This window comes from Gouania willdenowi, chromosome 3 (genome assembly GCF_900634775.1).
Source record: "Gouania willdenowi chromosome 3, fGouWil2.1, whole genome shotgun sequence".
NCBI lineage: Eukaryota > Metazoa > Chordata > Actinopteri > Blenniiformes > Gobiesocidae > Gouania > Gouania willdenowi.
The window spans coordinates 29,838,423-29,860,922 of NC_041046.1; the positions used below are offsets into that span (position 1 = coordinate 29,838,423).

General features: G+C 38.0%; 1 protein-coding gene across 2 annotated transcripts; it reads right to left on the bottom strand.

Annotated features, from left to right (window-relative positions):
• Nucleotides 1-965: 965 nt before the first annotated feature.
• On the bottom strand, nt 966-21,919 carry mindy2 (MINDY lysine 48 deubiquitinase 2). 2 transcript variants are annotated; one of them, XM_028475334.1, is made up of 9 exons: nt 20,878-21,919; nt 20,050-20,107; nt 17,894-17,958; nt 11,729-11,887; nt 9,934-10,036; nt 9,106-9,248; nt 6,392-6,565; nt 4,871-5,053; nt 966-3,601 (listed from the first exon to the last, which is right to left on the bottom strand). In XM_028475334.1, the coding sequence occupies exons 1-9, from the start codon at nt 21,781-21,783 to the stop codon at nt 3,428-3,430; spliced, it is 1,965 nt and encodes a 654-aa protein (XP_028331135.1). In that variant the 5' UTR covers nt 21,784-21,919; the 3' UTR covers nt 966-3,427. The 2 variants fall into 2 exon arrangements, with proteins under 2 accessions (XP_028331135.1, XP_028331134.1); XM_028475333.1 differs by having other exon boundaries at nt 966-3,604; nt 20,878-21,916.
• Between the last annotated feature and the right edge of the window lie 581 nt (nt 21,920-22,500).

Here is a 22,500-nt window from a genome sequence, read left to right on the forward strand (position 1 = left end):
TTTGGACTCCAAAGGTTTAAAAGAAAAATACAAGAAGTTAAGTTAATGTTTTCTACCAGAGACAAAATAATCCCAATATTATTTATTCAAGCTTTTAACTAAACACAACAGCTATGATTATAAAGCCACCAATCTGCTAACACTGGCCTCGTAAAAGAGAAAATGAGGTTACCTGTAAATTTAATTTTATATAATTTGAATAAATCTGATCTCCAGCATTTCTGAATAAACTTGAAAAGAGCGACGACAAGCCAAATGTATATCTTAGTCTTTTATTATCCTGGTAGCTTCTAATCAGGTTGAATGTCCCTCGTCTATAAGGCATTTTGTTATATATATATATATGTATATATCACCATATACAATGTGTGACTGTAATGTGAAAGGCTACATACATTATTTGGTCATTTATGAATATATGAACATTGAAATCAACACAAACTGCTTCCTGTTGCTTGTTGTACGTGAAACAAACAAAACGGTGAAAATTAAGACTTGGGATTCATTTAATTAAAAGAAAAAAAATATATCTTCAACCAACCATTCAGTCCTCACTGTGCATGCTTTACTGAACCTGGGAGTTATTGAAGGGAGGTATTACATTAATGGGCAGTCTCAGATTTGTCAGCACTCTTAACGGGTGTCTCGCGACAAAGAAACTCACTGCTACAGTAAAGACAACAGTCGAGCTTTTGACACAGCAGCTTTTTACACATTTTTTTTTTTCTCAGCTCATTGTAATAATGGAATAAATGTTCCACTTTATTAACGGTGCACATAGAGTGCTTTTTTTTTTTTTTTTTAGTGGATGCACACAGGTACCAGGTTCTTCTCATTTTCATTCGATCAAAAACTAATTTTAGACATTTGTGCTGATTTACAGCAATCCGATTGTAGCAGTAAGTCTTAATTTTTAACGCAGCACTCTTTTAACAGCCCTTATTAGACTTATTACTACTCCCCTCTCGACAGTAACTGCTACGACAATGTATTAATTTGGCCACGTTTCACTTTTTTTTTTTTTTTTTAAACCCCAAGAAGTAATTGTACTCTTACGTGGTTTATGTTGAATAGAAAATGAGGTATGTTAGTGCATATCGATGTAACAGTGCAAAACCACTTACAACAACTACATGGTTAACGGTCATCTTTTCAAAATACCGACTTTACAGCATTTAACTCCACCATCACTTACACGAGGCATAAAAGGATCCTTTGAGACACTGAACACACAAATATATCCTTCTGATTATTCATTGTAAGTCAAGAAGGGGGGGGGGGAGAAGAGCAAACAAAAGTTATTTCTGAACAAGCTGGTGCACAGCAGAAAACCTGAAATAAAAGTGAATGTCCACACGCTTTTTCCCTCTTGGCCATCATAAAGATCTTCCAAATCAATTCCCTTCATGTAGTTCTACACTTCAAAACTCTGGTGGAATGCGTAATTGACGCAAAGACGATAAACTATAAGAAAGATTAAAGCTCCCATTAATCTTTGTTCTCACCCTTAGAGCATGTTACGCATTTCAGTGAGTGGGTGAATAAATTTGACATGACCTATCATTCATATCCCAACCAAGAAATGTTTAATTGCCATCAGCAGCAGGAATATTAGTGTTATCAAAGCAAAGATTACTCACGTGGGTTTTTAAATATTCCATAACCTTTGTGTCATGGTTTTTAAAGTGTCGAAACAGTTGTGACTGTGTGTGTGTATATATATAAACTTCAAAAATTCTCACTAAAGCCGTTAGAAAGCAGACTTTTTTGAAAAGACACCAGAGGATAAGCTCCATTAAAAAACAAGCCTGAGAGAAGTATTTAACGTTTAAAATCAATGGATTGTCTCATTCTGGTCATAAGTCCTGTTTTCTTAAAATACGTTGCAAATGTCATAAGGCGGTTTTATGTTTATATATATCTACACACACACACACACAAAATAAACATGAAGACCAACAGTCACACTAAGCTGGTAACCTTTCCAACACAGATGTTATAGCCTGCTGCCTCCAGAGTGAATCGACTTCGTTCTTTACGGTACAAAGTAACGTTGATGGCTTCACAAGAATCTTCTACAACTGTCAAGTCTGCAACAGACTGGCTGGAGTCAAGGCTTCCAGCTGGAATGTGGAGATAGAAAAGTTTTGTCAGTCTAACGGTGCTATGGCACAGTCCACTACTTCTAAGAACGCATCAGGTCAATATGTACAACAAATACCGCCAGATCAAACTACACCGGGCCAGCATTCAGAAACCCTTTAACAGGTAGAGATGCTCAATAAAGACTTCCATCTCTATGCGGCACTGTCTCCTCATGATGGCACTGGATTCTAGGAAATATTAACTGCTCCCAATCTTCTTACAGATCTTTTCCCAGTCCAGACAAATGTGAATAGTTGGGACTTTGAAAACCTCAGCCCAGAAGAAAATCATCCCGTCTTTACACATTACACAGTCCTCTGTACTGTGTTCCAAAAGTCAAATATCTTCAAAGTAACATATCTAATGTGTGGATTCTGTGAGATTAAATCACACACATATGAAACAAACGTTCCATCAGTCGACAAGCAGTCATTATACATGCACACGCACCCCAAGGTTTGAAGCCACAACCATTTAACTGTGAGGCAGCGAGGTTACCCACGAGTGTCAGCCTGAACGAGGCGGGATGCGAGGAGTTTGGTGAAATAGCTACAGGTTTTGGCAGCAATTTGGCATAAAGTAAGAACCCTTTGTACTACATCAGAGGGAATGTGAATAATGATGTTTTCTAACAAGCAAGAGGAAGTAAAAGAAAGTTCTTTCACACTCGCACACAAAAAAAAAACAACTTCACAAAGCCACGTGTGAATGTTGGCGACATTGACTGACTTTTAAAAAAAAAAATGAAAAATGTTTTGTCAATAGTGAACGCGTACAAAACAAAGGTTATGCGCTTCAAGACTGAAAAAGAGAACTGTTCTATGAAAACACGGTGCCAAAGGTGACATTTAGTTTTGTCAGATGATGTCTCTTGCTATAAAATAGACACGCATCCTCCCCTCCCCTCCCCCCCACACATCACAGATAGTGATAGTGCACTGTGCAACTTGTAAGAAAGTTTGGCCAACTCTTATGAAAGTTAGGGGTAGCTGTTGTTCTTGTTGTGTCCTTTCCTCTGATGTCCAGGTTCCACTGAGGATAGAAGATAGCAGGCACCAGTGGTTTGGGATCAGCTCTGATAGTCATGTATGTCCTTCCCTTGTTTTCTGTCTAGTGGGGCTTACACACTGTGTGTGTGTGTGTGTGTGTGTGTGTGTGTGTGTGTGTGTGTGTGTGTGTGTGTGTGTGTGTAGTAGTAGTAGTAGTAGTAGAGAAATAAGTGCTGTCCCCTTTCTCACAGATAATGCACAAAACAGTCACACTCACGCAAACACGCTCTATGTTACAAAATAACACATTTGTCTTTATCCTTCGATTCTCTCTTTGCTTTGCGGTCTCCGCTCGAAGATTGTTTTCCTGGACTGGGCGTGGCTCCTGCTGCTGCTGCCGTCCCAGCCCCACCAGCTGCTGCTCCAGCTCCTCTTTCTCGGTCTGCCTCGCCTGCGTCCTGCTGCCCCTGCTGTGCACAAAGAAGGGAACAGTATCGTAATTGGGTTGGGATGACATGTTGCGATATTGAAACGTCACAAGATGTCTCGTCAGGGGGTCCGCGTTGTAATGCGTTATGCACAGAGATGCACTATACAAATAGATGGGCCTTGCAGTGGTTATTTTTCCTTTCAGATTCTGACATGCTGACTCTATTTTTTTTTATTATTTTTATTTATTCAGTTTATTTCCGACATGGTTACATTCACTTTTTTTTTTTTTTGGTTTGTTTTTTTTTTTCTTGTTGTACATGCCGAAAAAGGAGACGAGAGAAGCAGTTTGCTAATCTAAGTCCCGTCCCCTGTTTGGAACACAGAAAATTTACATCAAAGCTTGTCTCTCTGGTCAAACATTTTTAGGTTGTTCTGAACACAATTTCATACCCTCCATTATTGTTGTTGTTCTTCTAGTAGTGTCTAAAAATGTTTTGGCTCAAGTACCCCTTTTGTCTAATTTCTGAATACAAGTACCCCCTTTGTCCAGCTACAACATTTTGCTATAAATTATATAATTTACTATAAATCATAATGATGGAATGAACAAGGGATAACACACAGTTTAAAGAATCTCATTTAAAGTAAATAAGTGAAAAAAAACTGTATATTTAGTGCAGTGGTTCCCAACCTTTGTTGGATCGTGACCCCATTTTGATATCAAGAATTTCTGGCGACTCCAAAGACATTTTTTTTTTCTAGAAAAGTTTTTGCACGTTCGAGCTTAGACATTTTTTTTACAGCATTTTTGTTGAACTAGATTTATATTTATATCATATATTCTTTTTTTTCCTATTCCAAAATATTGTCTCAATCTCGAGAAACCAATATCGTGAACTCAGCATGTCATCCCACCCCTATTTGTAATTTGTTTTTTTTTGATAAAATGGTTCCAAAAACTTTAGGGCTAAAGCCAAATAACTAAAACTTCTCAACTCAGTGTGACCTAAACATTACATCAGTACATTTATGAAAAAAAAATAAGAAAATGATAATTAATCTATTTTCCAAATACACCAATAAGATTTCCCCATGAAATTTAATTCAGAACGCTTTATTCGTTATGTTTTCCTTCTCAGGATTGACAATTTTAATTCATTAGGTTTAAAAAGTAACAATGGGATAGTAAAGCAAGGATTAAGAGTTTTGGAGATTTTAACATCTGTAACCTACAAATCATTGCTGATTTTGCTTTGAAAAAGAGCGCTTTTTCTTTCCATTTTTTAAAGTCCCAGCGTCTCTACCTGTGCTGCTGCAGCCGCCGCCTGCTCCTGCTCTTGTTCCTGGTAGTACTGGGACGCTCGTCGGTCCTCCTCCTCCTGAAGCTTCTTAGCCAGCTCCAGGTCACTGATGCCTTCAGGCAGCTGCTGCCACTGCAGGTCCTGGTTTTGTTGCTCCTGCTGCAGTGACAGTGCCATCATATAGTCCTGAAGAGCCCAAAAAACACACACAGGGATAGACGTTGTTATTTATGAGCAACGTTGTTAGTGTGTGACATTTCAGTGTAAACAAAGCTGGGCTCCATACAGGAGCACGGCCAGGGTGTGAAATGTCTCCAATGCAGAGCTTAATCCCGGCCAGATCCTGCCAGCAAAAATCCGTTCGAACGCCACAGATTGGCTTGCTAAAGACTGTACATAGGCTAGCTCAGGGGTCTGCTGCAACCTGCGGCTCTGGAGCCTCATGTGGCTCTTTGACTCTTTCGCTATGGCTCCCGATAGCTTTAAAAAACTATTGAAATAAAAAACTATTTTTTTTTTTTTTTTTTAACAGAGGCTATTAATGATTAATGACAAATAAAATCATGATATAACAATATTAATCTCCAGTATTATATTGTTTGATGCAGTATTGTATTGTTTTATTTTATATTATGTTACTTAAATGTTGTTTTATTATTTCATTATGTTACTTGTATATATAATATTTAAGTTAATATTGTGTTGGCCCTGAAAATAAAAAGGTAATGCTTTTTGACAAAGTGTGTGCAGTTTAATTTTTTAAGTACCCGTTGAAGCACTGGAACCGTTTAAAAAATACAGAGTAGGCACCGGTATCGGATAAAACCTAATCGATACCCAACCCTAGTTATGGCCTTATGGGTGTAAAAGTTTATAAATATTTTGTATTTGTGTTCTGAAAGTTTAGTGGCTAAATTAGCAGTGGTTTTGCGCTGTCCTTGGTGCTGAAACATGGCAGATTTTGAAAGCTGTCGGAAAGAGAGGCGGATGCGCTCCGTAATGGATGATTGTCCGTGCTTCTTTAAGGCTGATTCATCATTCTTTTATTAAACATTTAGATTAATTGGTTGCTTGTGTTCACATAATGTTATTGTTCCATTTAGTTAGCAAAAGGCGCTTTAAAAAATATATTCCGTCACATGTTTGTCTCTCCCTTACTGACGGAACAACACATGGCATTTGTTCCGGGACCTGATGATTTACAAATTAAGCACTGCTCCAATGGTGTTAACCTAAACAACTGTCTTGCTATTCATTTACAAAAAGGCTTTGCTGCATTTTGATTTTTTTTTTCTTTATCTTCACTTTTATTTCTTTTAAACTATATCTAGCACGTAAGCATTAACTCGGAAACCTGCAACTAATGTTATGTTAATCTAAACAGCCTCGAAGGCTCTGAACTTTATTTATTTTTTTGTAAACTTGTTCTTGCATCATTTACATTACGAAACACTTTTAGTCTGACATCACTGCTTTTACGTCTAAGAATGTCACATAAAAGCAATGACTTCTTATGTATCTGACCTGGTCTATCTGGTCTTGCTGGCCGCGGTACACCGTCTCTGGATCTGAAGGAGGCCGCAACCGGAACTCTGAGTCACAGAAGTTACCATCTCCGTCAACATTGTGCAGACTCTCCCAGACAACTTTCTCTTCCGTCAGGAAGCCCTGGTCTGTAACCAGGTGGTACAGTTGGCCCTGGAACACACAGCAGTTACATATTGATGCTGAACCACATTCAAGAACATGCAGCTGTCATATTTATACACATATTCATTGGAAAAGTTACAAGAGAGGCCTTTAGACACCACCACCTGACAGCACTAATACACACAGCTATGCTGGTATTGGCAATAGTGTGTGCCACTCAAAAACAAAACAAAACAAAACAGATTAACTTCCTGTCCTACAGATAACAGGAAAAGTCTGCACCAGCTGCAGCTATACAGACAGCTGTGAGCAGGACCTGATCCATTAAGGACCAACATATGTGGGATGGAGCATTTCAGATGACAATGTTTTGGTCTGATAAATACATATGTACATTACTTAGGGTATGGCATAGGTACATCAACACATCCGTTTAGTGATTTAAAGATAATTTCTTGTGAACAGGGTGAGCAATTGGCTATATTTATTACTGTATGTTGAAACTGTACTTATAATTATATTATAATAGTGCTTTTCTATTAAAACTTAAGGTAACTTCTGAAAAAAACAATTTAAAACTGATAAAGACTGGTATCTGATAACTATTTTTTTTTTTTTTACCAAATTAAAGTCGAGGCTTGATGTTTTCTAGACAGTTTCCTAAAAAGGAAATTCTTGAAAACTGAATAAATAAAAAACAAGATATCATAAAACAACTGTGTCAGCATATTAGGTAGTTATATTCAGTTTTGAATCATTAAAATAAATTATTTTAAAAATTTTAAAATGAGGAATATTCCATGTATTCTGTCTTCACTTTTTAGGGTATTGGGAGATCTGCTGGTATATATTCCAGTTCCCATTGGGCGCTAATCAGATTCAACCTTAGACGGGATGCTAGTCTGTCACAGGGTCAACACATAGAAGCATAACATGTTTTTGGACTGTGGGATGAAGCTGTAAATCCAGCAAAGAGAGGGGAGAACATTCCAACGCTTAACAAAAAGGTTTCAAGTGTCGGTCGTAGAAGTGGATTCCATGGCTTCCTTCATGTGAAGCAGAACTGCCAAACATTACATGACCATGCTGCCCTACAACATCATTACATTTGTTGTAGGTAGAATGCTTTTTAATTGGTTTAAAAATGGAACAATGGCTGTTCTTCACTGTCTCCACGCAGTTGTTCAGTTTTGGTTTGTACCATTTCTACAGTATGTTCCATATAAATTACACCACAAATCATTTCTATTTTACAAAACAAGGAAGCTACAAACAGGGGAGATCAAATTTATATTGGATTCCTAGATTTTCCAAAATATATAATTGTCTTGAGTACAAAATGATGAATATTTAAGATCTAATACATTTCACAGACCAGTTAGGAGTCATATTTGTTGTTAATGATGATGATAATAAGTGTGTGGTGCCTCTGTGTGTGGTCATTGGGCCATGAGCTGCACCAGAGCTCAGTGCTGCCTGTATAAATCCATCTGACACCATTATTCTCAGCCTCAGTTTCCCAGCGAGAACCATCTGAATGATCACGTAATCTCATAGAGTGGCTTACAAAATTATTCACACCTCTTTAACTTATCCACATTATAATCAGAAATGTAACACTTATGTTACTGGAATTTTATGTAATAAACTAACGCAGCATGTTGCATCATTTTTAAGAAAAAATATACAGTGGTCAGATTTTTTTTTTTTTTAGAAATAAAGTGAAAAATGTTAAATACTTTGTGAAACCACTCTTAGCTGCAACTAAAGCTGAAGGTATTTTGGGTCTCGCCGTGTTTTTCTTCATAATGCTGTCAGTGCTGTAATAAATGTCTGAGGCCTTCACAGAACAGCTGTATTTATACTGAGATTAGATTGCACACAGGTGGACTCAGTTTAATAATTAGGTGACTTCTGAAGGCACTTGGATGAAATGGATTTTATGTCTGAGTGTCAGAATAAAGGAAGCTGAATGTTTTTGCACTCGACACTTTTTGGGCTTTTTTAAATGTATATATATATAAAAAGTAAAACCATGTAATATCTTACTTTCACTCTGCAATTAAGTGGAATATTCTGTTCTTCAAATGCATTAAAATCACAATAAAATACATTTACATTTGTGGTTTAAATGTGACAAAGTGTAGAAGGTTAGAGGGGTATGAATACTTATGTATGCATCCATGCCCACAAACATCTCTTATTTTTTATATTTTGCACATGTCAGTCTTGCATTTTATTTCAGTTTTCATAAACAACTTTTCCCTCTGTTAGGCCGAACAGTTAGGTCTGGTTCTGTTGATTCTTACCTATTGTTTTGAGTTAAGCAGCTATTGATTGAGACCGCTGAGAGACCTTCGTGGTGCACTGAAATTCGCCTTTTTCATTGTGTTGTTATGCCTGCAGTAAAGTCTATGTTTTCTCTATCTTCGCCTATACTTGCTCAGGTAGAATTTTTCATTATATATATATACACCTTTCTAATTTGCCATGCTTGTCATTTTATGGCAAATACCAGTGTGTACGTATGCGAATTGAGTCAACGTGTACATTTCATGTCCTGTTGCATCATCATTGTATTTACCTACCTTGTATTTGATCATAGTGCTGAAGTGGTTGTTCCTGAAGAATACGCAGAGCTCACCTTCCTGCACAGTGGATGTGAGCTCACATAAACCATGATAAGTCAGCTGAGTAGCAGTGCTGCTCAGAAACTGCTCTGCTACAATGCCTGGCAAGGAAGGAGGACAGCTGTTTCAGTATCAGAAAAGAACCACAGCCACTTATAAATCTACTTTCATTTAAACATATTTTATTACAAATATTTAGAAAGCTGGTGGTTATTCTGCTATGACATTTAAAGGCACCATATGCTCACTGATTCAGTCTGAAACTAATTAGTTTGATGGTGCCATTGGAGACAGTTCTTCAGATACGGATTAGGATACCACTGGCTAAGTGCATTGCATTAAAGCTGAGAAACAACTCTGATGCAGAAAAGCAATCAATTTAAAAGAAAAATCCCACAAACGCATCGCAACTCTTAAAACTAAATGTCTATGAAAAATGTTACATCCAAAATGAAACTAAATGAAAACGCTTCAGTTTTATGGGTTGGTTTCAGAGGATGATGCATTCAGGAAGGTCAGTGTGTGAATAAGAAGGTATTTCACCGACAGGTCTAGGTAAAAGAAGTGAGCTCGTTACCATTGTCTTGGTTCAAATGTTGTTTTGTTACAATTGTAATTGTATAAACAAAAGTCTAGTAAGAATTTTAGATGAATAGTAAGCCACTGAATAAATCTGAGGACATTCCTTTAAGTGCATAACTTTGTTATTAATCCCATGCTGGCCCCACAGCAGTGCAGGAAGGTGCTGCAGCTAAATAGGAGGAGGAGTCATTGGAGAGCCCTCACCTTCCCCTGCCAGCTCGCTGTTGTCTGACTGTTTACAGGAAATTATCTTCTCCACCAGCTGGTTGTAGCTGCAGTTGCCCACTGCCTTGACAATGTCATGCATCTGCAAACAAAGATAAAAAAAAAAAAAGTGGGAAAGAGCTTTCACTGTGCTTTAGAGATGTTTACCACACGACTACAAATGCAGGACAAATCCAACCTACACGGTTTCCTGAAATTGCTTCTCTGCATTTGACCCATCCTTGAGGAGCAGTGGGGGAACAGCTGGGGGTTAAGGGACTTGCTCAACATCCCACAGTGATGGCCCGGGTGAGATTCAAACCTAATAGGGCCTATGTTACGCTAAATCGACTTTTCTGTGCTTTAAACATCATAAAGTGTTATTTGGGCTTCATACACGTGCCCAAAGTATTTTCTTCATTGATTCCCTCAATCGTTAGTTAGAGGGTGATTTACTCCTTTCTTACTGCAGGGTGAGCCCAAACACCTCGCTCCAATTCGATGACACGTTCCCACTTTGATGACAAATTTGACACTGCACTGAGCTGGAGAAGCCGCACCTCCAGGAAGCTCTCTGCCGTGATTGACATGTAAACAGACACGCCCATAAAGGTGAGCATTTCAGCGTCCCAGTGCTATGTATGTATTTTCTACAGTCTATGTATGTACCGGTGAACGCCCTGCCCCCACGCTCTGTCTCGTGTTTATAAAGCAGCATGAGCTCGGCTACGGAGTGGGTGGGAGGAGGGCGAGCCGTCCTCTGGCCCTACATCATCGTGCGGGGAGGAGGAAGCCAGTGTCTCCTCTATAGACACGCCCAGTCATGAATATGCATAAGTAGGTCACAAATCAGCCTTTTGTGTAGAATTGCTCAGAAAGTGACTTTTCAGAGTCTAAAACTCTGGAAAACGGGAGAGTTTGGGAAAATAAACCTCAAATACTATATTTTTGGAGTTCTTAGAACAAATGGAGATGGGTGAAAAATAGCATGACATGGGACCTTTAACCACTAGGCCACCACTCATGTTGCAACATGATTCCTATTCAGTATATTTTTTAACACCTCATATGCAGATGGGTCAATGTAGCTGGGAATACATTTTGTCATAGAATTTAGTTTTCAGGGTTTTCTTTGTGTCGTCAGACACTCTCCTAAATATTTTGTGATACATATTTGATGATTCAAAAATACAATTATGGGATAGTTTTTCATGACACTATTAGCCTACTACGTGGCTGTTCAGAACAAACAAAACAAATGTCATTTTAATTGGGATTCAGATTTAAGGAGGACATGAAATAAAAAAAAATAAAACAAATAATCAGGAGGAAAATGCTGAAATGTTCAGGGCAATTATTTTACCAGTTTTGTCTGCGTATATTACATTTTTGAGCACAAATGAAAGTGATTGAAAATTTTACTAAACGGTGTCAAAATAATCTTTTGGGGTCTGAGAAGCCATCACATTTATTTTATTTACTTTGTTACATTTTATATGGATAAAACAAGTCTATTGGAACACACCTAGCTCATTTCTCTCATTTAATAATCTGTTCATACTGTATGTTCAAGGTTAAAAGGACTCACATCATTTATTTTATTATCTGTAATTGGCTGTCCTCCTTTGTAGTAGTGATTTTTGACAACACGTGTTAATAAAACACCTATCAGTAAAATTACAATACTCAGTCACTAAATATGATATTAAACACAAACAGGAAGAAAATACAAAGAGATGGAAAAAAAACAGAATTCAACAAGTTGAGCTAAAGAAGGTAAAGAGGTGGCTCTCACCTGGGGGTCAACCAGCCAGCCGTGGTACAGGGGGATGTCCAGTAAATCAAACACAATGCATTCTGGAGTGTACTCAAATACTCGCACACCAGTAAACTTCACGTTTACATCCAGACCAGTCTGCAGCTTGTGTAACACCGCCATGGCATCACTCATGTTCTGTAAAACAGGAAGAAGACCAGTTGCATACGAGACATTCACATTGGGCCCTAAAGACAAACATCATCCAAGCCTGCAAAGCTTTTACGATATCACCACATCTGTTCTTTATGCTTTGCATTACATTTGATCTAATGAGATCTATCTGCTTTATTTAATCGTTGCACTTAAAATTGTGCATTTTTCAAATTGTATAAATGATTAGGTTTATGTAATGTCAATAAACCTTCAACGTGACAGAAAAGATGTGGGCCTGTGCACACAAAACAATTAAGGTGAGGTTTTCAATGCAAGCTTCCACGGCCATCATGGTAAATATATATAGATATATACATATGATGGGTTATTTCCAATTCATATTGTCCTGCAAATGAGCCCTATTTATTGATTAAGAAAAAAAAAACATGTTTAAACAAATCAAATAATCTTCAGTTCTTTAAATAAAATATTATACACAGAAACACCAGGACATGACTTGCATCATGTTATGATAACATTGAACCCCGAAAACCTAAATAAAACTTTTTTTTCTTTAAACCCACATTCTAACTATTACAAAATTAATTGATGTTATACAGCTTTTAAAGCTTATTAGGTTCTGTTAAACATGACATGTCTTGCATGACAAGTGTTGTTAATGCGGTACGACACATTTTAATTACCGTAGTTACCATCTACAAACAATACATTAGAATTAACTAAAAATACTGTATACACACAGTCAACCTATACAATTAAATATCTCAACATGCCAGTCCTACAAAGATATATATACACATCCATCCCATGAGTGCCGTGCTAATGCTCAGCGAGAAGAGCTGAGGTGAATAGCCCACAGATGGCTCATGTGAGTGTGTGGATTAGGATGCGTACGAGCAGCAGTGGTAGCAGGATTAGCAGAGCTATGTAATGGACCACATCCCCTCACTTTAGGGCAAAGGGCTTTAACAGCAGATGAGTGCTATGAGATGAGATGATTAGCACTGCATCGCTCACATTCACCCAGGCTTGTGTGGGATGTCTTTCATTGTGTAACTTTTGCACACTACGCTACTCACACTGCAGAGGCCTTTCTGAGGACAAGCCCCTCCTGGGCTCTAGGCTCACTTTTCCTAAAGGTTAACACTAAACACAAAGAACTGGCCTGGATCAAATAAAGATGGATGATGCCAGATTTTAGGATTGAGTGGTCACAAGTTTTTTTGTTTTTACAATCATAGTCTAAATAGATGACTGAACACCAAGATTAGAGCAAAGTACTGCAATGAATTTAGCCTAAAGTGTCCACCTATAATTATTAGAAATCTACAGAGTGTTGGAAATATATATATATATATTTAGGGGTGTCCCAATCCGATATCGATATCTGATATCAGTCTGATATTAGCCTGAAAACTGAAAATTAGCCTTTTTTTCCAATTCATTTTTTATTTATTTATTCAATTGTAGAATACTGTAGATATCATGTTGAAGGTTAAAATGTCTGTAACAATTGGTTAATAATAAATGGGTCCCTTTCTCTCATACCTACTGTTGTTGACCATTGTTCTCTGTTTGAGTAACATCACTTTGATCTCACAAGCCATTTCTAACATTCCACACTACAAAATAAGTCATTATTCTTATCTTTTTTTAAATAAAGAAAAAAAAAAAAAATAGATACATTAAAAAAAAAAAAGTATGATTCATGCTGATATCAGAATCGGCCTTTACGCAAGGCTGCAATATCGGTATCATATCGGGAATGACAAAGTTGTATCGGGACATTCCTTTATACATTCTAAGAGCAAGAATAGGTTTAGAGCAAAAATGAAAACAGAGTAATAGAAAAAGCATCTGCAGGATGTTTGTGAAGTGCCTGCATGTGGATAAATATTTAATGAACCTGCCTGGAGTGCTGTAGTAACTGTAAAAATCTATCAACAACACATGCATAACTGATCTTTAAAACTTGAAAACAAGCCATCAGTAAATGTAGAACAACATTAAATCATTATGTAATGACAGGGTGCAGTGTGCAAGACTGTAATGTCCCATAATGTGGGTCACGCTGGTATAGAATCTGGTACACATGAGTGGCTGTCAAAGGGACCAGGGCCTATATAATGTTATTACAAGCTTCAAAAAGGTTTTGTTGCACAGCAGCTATTGTATGTGTGAGTAATAAACTGATAAAGCCCAGTCTGGGTTTACGTTTGTTAACATAATTACACATGATGAATCCTTTTTAAATTCAATTATTGTGCAACACAAAGACCTGGTAAAACAGACCACACCCTCTCTATGACACAGCCATGTGATCTGTTCTTCATTAAAAACAGACTAAGCAGCCATTATAGGGATTAGATAAATTATCTACCTTAGTCGTTGTGATTCATTTCTCATTTAAGAAAGGATTTTTTTTTTCTTCCTGATTTATACATTTTGCACTCTTATCTTCTGTTGGTATTTAGTTTTTGTTTCTGACTGTCTTCTCTTTTTATTGTGTTGCTGCAAAAGTGTATTTCCCCACTGTGGATCAATAAAGGTGTATTCTATTCTCATAGTTCCCAAAAAACAATGCACAGTATGTGTTTAAACTGAACATAAAAAAACACACTCCATGTAGTGTTAACATATGACAACACATGCAGGTAAAATGAAATAGAAAGAAAAAAACCCAACACATTTAAAAAAAAAAAAAAAAAAAAATCAATTCTGGGGAGAAATATCAATTTTAATAGTCAGCAAAAAAATAAAATAAAAAAAATTGCAATATTTTGTAAATCAATATTTTTTCCAACCTTAAAACCAACATACAATTAATTGCTGGTATTTCTTTCTTTCAAAGAATTATGTTGCCTACTGCCTTCACACAGTCTTCACAAATAATTTTGTTTTTGGTTGAGTGCATCTCCTCTAGGTAAATATTTATTAAAATATAGATTTACTGTGCAATGTTTATTTAAATCACAACTACATTCCTGTCACATATTTTGTAAAGCTGCCTTTATTGACTTTTTCCCCAGATTCCTGCTACTAACAAAGCAGTATTAATAGTTAGTGTTAGTAACAGAAGCAACATGTTAATTAACGATTATAATAGACTGTTGTGACTAACTACTTAAAAAAAAACAACAACGTCGTCATAGCTGTTACCATGGTAACATATGGCAGCTGAAGCTGCTCTCACTATAATGACAGTGAGGAAAATTAATAAGCACTTAGGGAGACTTCTAATCTAAACCCTTTCTAGAAGCTCAAAAAATTCCATCTACATTTCAGAATAATCCAACATTTTTACATCAATATCCACAGAAAAAAAGCCCACCTTGTTTTATGTGAATGTAAAAACACCTCTGACTTACTTTATTAGTTCAGTTCCCGTTTTTTGGCCTATTTTGAGTTCCGTGCTCTGTAGTCCACACATACTGACTGCCACATGATAAAGAACTCACAGGACGGGCTTCCAGATTAAACCACCATAACTATACAAACACACTAACCACTTCTTTTACTTCCACTCCGACTGTTGACTACACCGCAGACTTGTCTAGGAGCTTGTATTTCAGCTCAACTTAAATTTAGATCATTCCAGTGCAGCTACTATCAGGGAGCAGCACCGCTTCCTCTTTTACTTTACAAACTATAGACAAGTGTGACCTCAAAGCATTCACAGATGTGCTGGTGCTCTGCTACGCTAAAGAGTTAGCAGAGGCAAAGGCATTTCCAACATTGTGAGCAGGAGTCGGAAATGTGAGGAACCTTCATCTTCAAGAGTGTCTGATTAAAAATCACACACTCGGCATGATGGGTAACAGCTGTGAGCCACAGCCATGCATCTCTAAACATCCACTACCATGTGAAACAACATAATCTGACACTCCTGACCCCTGTAGCTGGCTGGGCCTCATAAGACATCTTATATAATCTATAGAGCAATGAGGGGAAAACTGCTAAGCTGCAGCTTTAAGTGAGTAAAGGCAGCTCAGTTCTTTTTTTATTTTCACACTGTGGAGCAGCCACTATATCTCAATGCAGATGTACAATATTTCCTCTTACTTAAAGCAGGTTAAGAAATAAATACACTATGTGGACAAATGAATTTGGATAAATGACCATATCACCAAAAGGAAGTGTGATGACAAAGTCCCACTTCTGAAGCTATGGCAGCTTCTGCTCCTCTTAGAAGGCTGCCTACAAGATTCTGGAGTGTTGCTGCTTGAAATTGTGTCATTTCTTTTGTAAAACATTTATGAGGTTAGGCACTGATGTTGAATGAAAAGGCCTGGCCCTGTATCGCCATTCCAGTTCATCCCAAAAGGTGCTGGATGGGGTTGAGGTCAGAACAGTACCGCCCTGGCTTGATGAACTGGGGGACAGTCATTTGGAATGAAAATAATTATTATAATAATAACAGTTCCCACAAAGTTGGAAGCACAACATTCTCCAAAACATCCTTGTATACTGAATCAATAGGCATACCCTAAAAACACTGGAACCCTGATAAACATCCCCATACCAGTAGCCCTGCTCCTCCAAACTTTAAAGTTGTCATAATGCAGGCGACTGGTAATGCTCTCCTGGCATCCACCAAATCCATCCTCGCCCACCTGACTCCACACTGCACAGAGGACGTTTAAGAGCACTTCACCCCACTGCATCCAGTGCTTGGAATTACACTGGGTATTGTGAGGCTTGCATAGAGCAGCTCGACCATGGAAACCATTCCTTGAAGCTCCCGTTGTAGTTTATGTATTTACCATAGTGCCAGTACAGTGTTTCCCCTAGCTTTGTTGCTTTTTGTTTGGGTTCTTGTATGTCTCACTTCCTACAGGACCCCATTACCATAATTACACAGCATTGGTACCTGATTAAGCAGTTGACCCTGATTTGGTTTTTTATGTTTGTTTTTTTTGCAATGGAACATTTTTTCATCTGACAATTACAACATTACCCAATCTTATGAAACTGAAAACATGTCCCAAGCATAAAAAAAATAGAACTTTTATAAGTTAAAATACAAACAAACCTAAACTGCCAAAGTTTTGGTTGACGAGCGAACATTTTTTTTAACCTCCTCCTCGTCCATAAATGTTTTTGTCATCTGTTGTTTTTTATTTTTTCATTATTCATCATAAAATAGGCAACATGTTCTGTGAGTGTGCGTGTCAGTACCGGTGTTGTGAGAGGTGCAAGCAGGAAGCCCCTCCCACACGAAGGAGAAGAGAAATGCATTTTAATAGATGTAATGAAACAATAGTGATGCATTACACTCTCAAATTAACCTTTTTTATTTGATAAAGCATTGTTATAGGCCCTTTTGAATTAAATTCATTTTATTTTATTTTTTTAACTCTACAAATATCGTTAGATCCTGTTGGGAGGGCGGGTGTGTTTGTTGGGGGGGTGGGGCACCCTGCCAAATAAATTAGAGGGAAAACACTGCAGTAGAAGTTCAAACTCGCTGAGCGATGGCGAGATTGCCTTAGCAGCTAGTTGAACCCTGCTGTTTTTTTCTGCGTGGCTTGGTGTTTAAATGTATATACACCCACAAGAGGTCTGATTATGAAACACTTCAATTTAATAATCAACAGGTCTGACCAAATACTTGTGTCTACTATACACACACACACACACACACACCATGTTTAATATGCATAAACTGCAGGAAAGAGTCTTTATTTGTTAAAGTATATGTATATAATACATTTATCAACATAAACGGGTGCTTAATTATAAAAAGTCATTTGGCTGTGTTCATGTCATGTGTGCGTGCAAATGTGATGTTTACCATTTACATGCTGTTGAGTTTATTGTATACATGCATGGACAGGGTGTGTTCTGTCCTTGTCAAATGACAAAAGGTGAGGTTTGTGGTAGGGGGTTTAGTCAAAAGGATGAGGTCTGCTTTTACAGGCATACATAATTCATAATTCATATAATTTAGCTGTGGGCTTGGTTGAAGTATTAATCTTTTTGTGAACTGCAGCAAAAATGCCTGTGCACTAGTTGAGCAGGCCTTACCTGCTCGTAGTTTAGCCGCTGAGCCTCTGATATCTCTTTAGGCTTAGTTTCCAGTATGTAGTCACCTGCAGTGGAACACACACACATAATGGTTGAGTCATAGGAGCAATGATGGACCTCACGATTAGTCCTGATCATCACAATGTGATTAACTGATGAACATTTTGATAAAGATTGACAAACGTCGCATATTTTTATGGCTCACTTATGTTATGTCATGGATAATTGTTTTCCATTTTAAAAAAAGAAGAAAAAAACTCACTTGTTTCAAACACACCAACAATTGGGTTCCAATCCACCTGGATGTTACATAGTAGTTGAGATAACTGTGTTTTGTAGCAGCATGAGCTGGCAAATATCTGGACCTTTAGTGTTTTGACCAAAACAGCAGCGCAAACATGCAGACCTCTTGTTGTTACACCTGCAAATAGTAGCAGCCTAGACCAAACAGCAAGGTAGTGTAACTGACTCATACATCAGGCCAGATGATGAATTTAGAATGGTATTTCTTGGAGCTGATGAGAGTATTATGTAGCACAACCTATATGTCATTTGCTTATATCAATAATCCAGGAGATTATGTAATTTCTCTTAAATACAGATATAATTTAAATGTGTGAGGATAAAATACTGTAAAACACAAGCGTAAACAATAATGCTGTATGAACTCAAACCCACCAGCCACTTGATCATGTTGAGAATGACCCGCAGACCCTCATCTGATTGCAGCTTAAAACTCTATTGCTTTTTCACTTCTAAGCTTCCGGGCCATATGGAGATTTCAGTGAAATTCCAGCTGTTTTCCAGCAGGGCGCTAAACAGTTGAGTGATCCAACTTACCGTCCATTGACCACAAAAACAGTCCCATCACTGCAATCCACTGTCGAATCAACCATCTCGAGGATGTCCCTATTATAACGTATCTGTTTTTGTATGACTGGATCATAACCAGTGCATACTGCTGAACTTCTGGCAAAGAAGTACCACCAACTAATGGTTTTCTCTGTGAGTTCTGGCAAAACAGGAATTCAGTTGAGGGATACATTTCTCCAGAGTTCAAAAAGAGAAAAAACCCTGTATGAATAGCTAGCTGAGCACATCTGGATTTTTTGGCCCTCAGATGCAAACATTTTTGGTTCCACTGCAAAACCCATCAATTATGTTAGGTCAGACTTTGATACATTAAACAATATTGTCTAATTCACACACCTTCCCAGGCGATTCCCAACTAGAAGAGCAACCTGCTGTAACCCTTGGGGTAACTGAGCACAATCCAGAGGGACAATATAATAAATTCTAAGCAACCTCATAGGAAAAATCCCCTTGTTCTTCTAGGAACAAAGGCACATGTGCACTAGGCCTGGGCATTAAATCAAGATTCAAGATATATTGAGATTTCTATTTTGAAAAATGTCAATATCGCCTGTAATGATAGATTTTTATTTTGTATATAAAAAATACTAGTTTCAGGAGTGGCTGCTTTCACTACTTCTCAGAACAGCATTAAAAGCACATTTATATGGATTGCTGATAGTCTCCCAACCCAGACAAGCCACATTACAGAACTCACTCACACATGCTGTCATCTTATGAGAAAAAAAAGCCAAAAGTGGCACATATTGTGAAGCTGTTTGTTAATAAATGTGCCTGTGTGGCATTTTGCATCAGCAAACTGACCCAGAATGATCTTCCTGGTAAAACTTTATTGAGTTGAAAATATTGAGATTTATATTGTATATCGCCATTTTGAAAATAAACATTGAGATATGAGTTTTTGGGCCATTTCGCCCAGCCCTAAATATTTTCCGCATCAACAGATAATAAAATGTAGCACAAGTTCACAGCAATAACTGATGACATATAAATGATATTTAACAAAAAAACATACACTAATTATGATATCACAAAAGATTAAAGAGCTGGCAGAAGAAACAGTGAGGAACAGTGACCAATGCTTCTTTAGATCTTATGTTTATAGTACAGTCCAAGCCCGTCCAGCTGCTGAAACTAATTCTACAAGATGTATCACAACCAGAGGGACTGCAAAACTTCAAAGGCATACCAAGTATTTTAAACAAGAACCATGCAGTAACACACTGTGAAAGTAATAATGCTCCATCAGTTGCATAATGACTTTATTATCTGCAAACACTCACCGAGGTACTCCATTAGTTGCTCAGCAGTAATAATTTCCATCATAGGAGGCATCTTAACCTGCAACAGACCCATTTATCAATAATGAGTGACTATCTTATCAATACATTTCAGGCAGACAAAAACAAAAACATAATTACTGGGACAAATAGTGTTATGCCCATTTAATATTCTTACACACAAACAGCATTTGTTTTATTATTAGGAGGATGAGAGGTAATGCAGTAACATATGTAAATGTGAAGAAAGTCCCACAACAAAAAGGTAGCAAAGTGTAAATATATGAGAAAAGAATTCGGTATTAAGACACAATCAAGATTTATGGGCTGATATTTGTGCCACTAGAAAGTGAATTTGAAAGTATGACCCTGAAATTTAATTTTCTGTTCTGAAACGGAATGAGTAACTTGACATTTTGAAAGTAACAACTTGAAATTTAATTTACTGTTTTGAAACTGAATTATTTACTTGTGCATTTCAAAAATTCTATAAATTTCTATATATTTCACAACACGGGAAACACACTTCCGGTCCGCAAGGTTGAGCAATCAATCCCTGATTCATGGAACTCCTGTTTAAGTGTACAAAAACTCCCTTTGAATTTTTGAAATGTACTAAGATATATATATATATATTTTTTTTTTCCAACAGAGGGAGGGAGGGTGGGAATACAATTTCAAATTGCTAATTTAGTTTCAAAACAATAAATTACATTTCAAGTTATAGTTCAAGTTACTTTCAAATGAAATACCAAATATTCAAATTCAGTTTCTAGAGGCACAAATCTCAGCACATAAAGTTTCCATTGATCCGTGCTCATCAGGCTTTACCTTCCATGCAAGCAGAAGCACATTCATGATTGCCAGTAATGGGCAGGGGCCGTTTTCGTTCTGGGTGATGATAGGCGTGTTCTCCTCCCTCCATTTGATCCACTTAATGTGGTAAATTGACTGGCCGGCGGCCCGCTCCTTGGCACACGTAGTCTTTGCCCCTTCCGCCCCGTACTCGCTCTGAAGGGCTAAAGCCAGCCCTCTGTCTTCCAGCTCCTCGCTGTTCAGGTCGGAGCTGGGGCAGGAGTTGAGATTGGAGAAGGACTCCAGTGAGTATATACTCCGAGACTCTGCGCCGAGGCTGGGATCGGGGTCACTCGTACTCGGTAATCCCTCCGACAAGGTGCGATCCCCAGTCGTCTTGGCGCTGGCTGTGATGACATTGTTCGAACACAGCAGAGTAGGTTTGACAGGTTTACTCGGCTCATTTTCTCCACATGCCAAACCCTCAGTGGACACATGTGAGCTTTCTTTAGCGGAAGGCGACGACAGGCCGTCGTTTTTGTTGTTTACTAACTTTGCGGCACCACCCTGGCTGTCTCCTGCAATCAGCGACGAGTTAGGTCCCATCCCGTTAGTGACATGATCCTCGGACCCGGACCACGACCTGCTCGCCTCGGTGTCTTCCATCTGATCCCCCTGGAAGGGAAGGACTTCGATCCTTTCAGCGACGTCGGGCTTCCCAGCACTGGGCATGGCATTATCGGCACTCGGAGCACTCGCATCGGTGCTGCTAATATTACAACTAACATTAACCAAAGTACTGAGAGGAGGCTCACTATTCGTGCATTTGTCGACTGTCCCTTTCACACCACCGACAGCAGCTGGCTCACTCATACCTCCCGTTATCGTGGCACACAAAGAGCTCCCGTCTGCGTCTCGAAGCAGATCGGCATTTTTCTCCATTTCGGCTGACAGGCTGTCGACAAATTTCTAGCTACAAGGCTGCGATAGCTTCAGTCCTGAAGACGCCATGACAACTCTACGAGTGACGTCATCAGAGTGAATTGCTTTCTGCCTGAGCGAGAGGGCGGGGGAAACAACTGCGGTGCGTTCAAATCAACTCGTACTCTGGAAACCCCGAACACAAACAAGGATTACGTTTCCAGAGCTGTATTATAAAAATGTGCCCAGACACAAAAATTTCTTATTAAGTAATAATTATATAAACGTCTATATAAATGTTAATTTTAAAATGCACCAGCCCCTTAAAAACTGTTATCATTAATTTGCTGGTGTATCTATTAGGGTAATTGTAAACAAATAGAAATAACACATCTTAAATTGAATGCGGAAGCGGTGAGGATAAACAATTAAGTATTGCACTAAAAGCGTCATTACCGAGACACTTGCTGATTCTTACCCATTTTTCCTCGTTTTTTCCCTTCAAGTTATAAATGTACTCTAATTTGTGTAAAGACGGTTTCTCATACTACACTGTCTATAACAATGTATTGTTGTAATATCTACAGAATTGCTTTATATTTACAAATATTATGTCACACGCTTCTTCAAAATCACCTGTGGCTTCTGAACATCATTTAGATTCTTTTATTTACGAGCGAAATTGAACGTACTCTTACGTATTTATAGGAATACGAAATCTCGCGTGAGTTACATTGT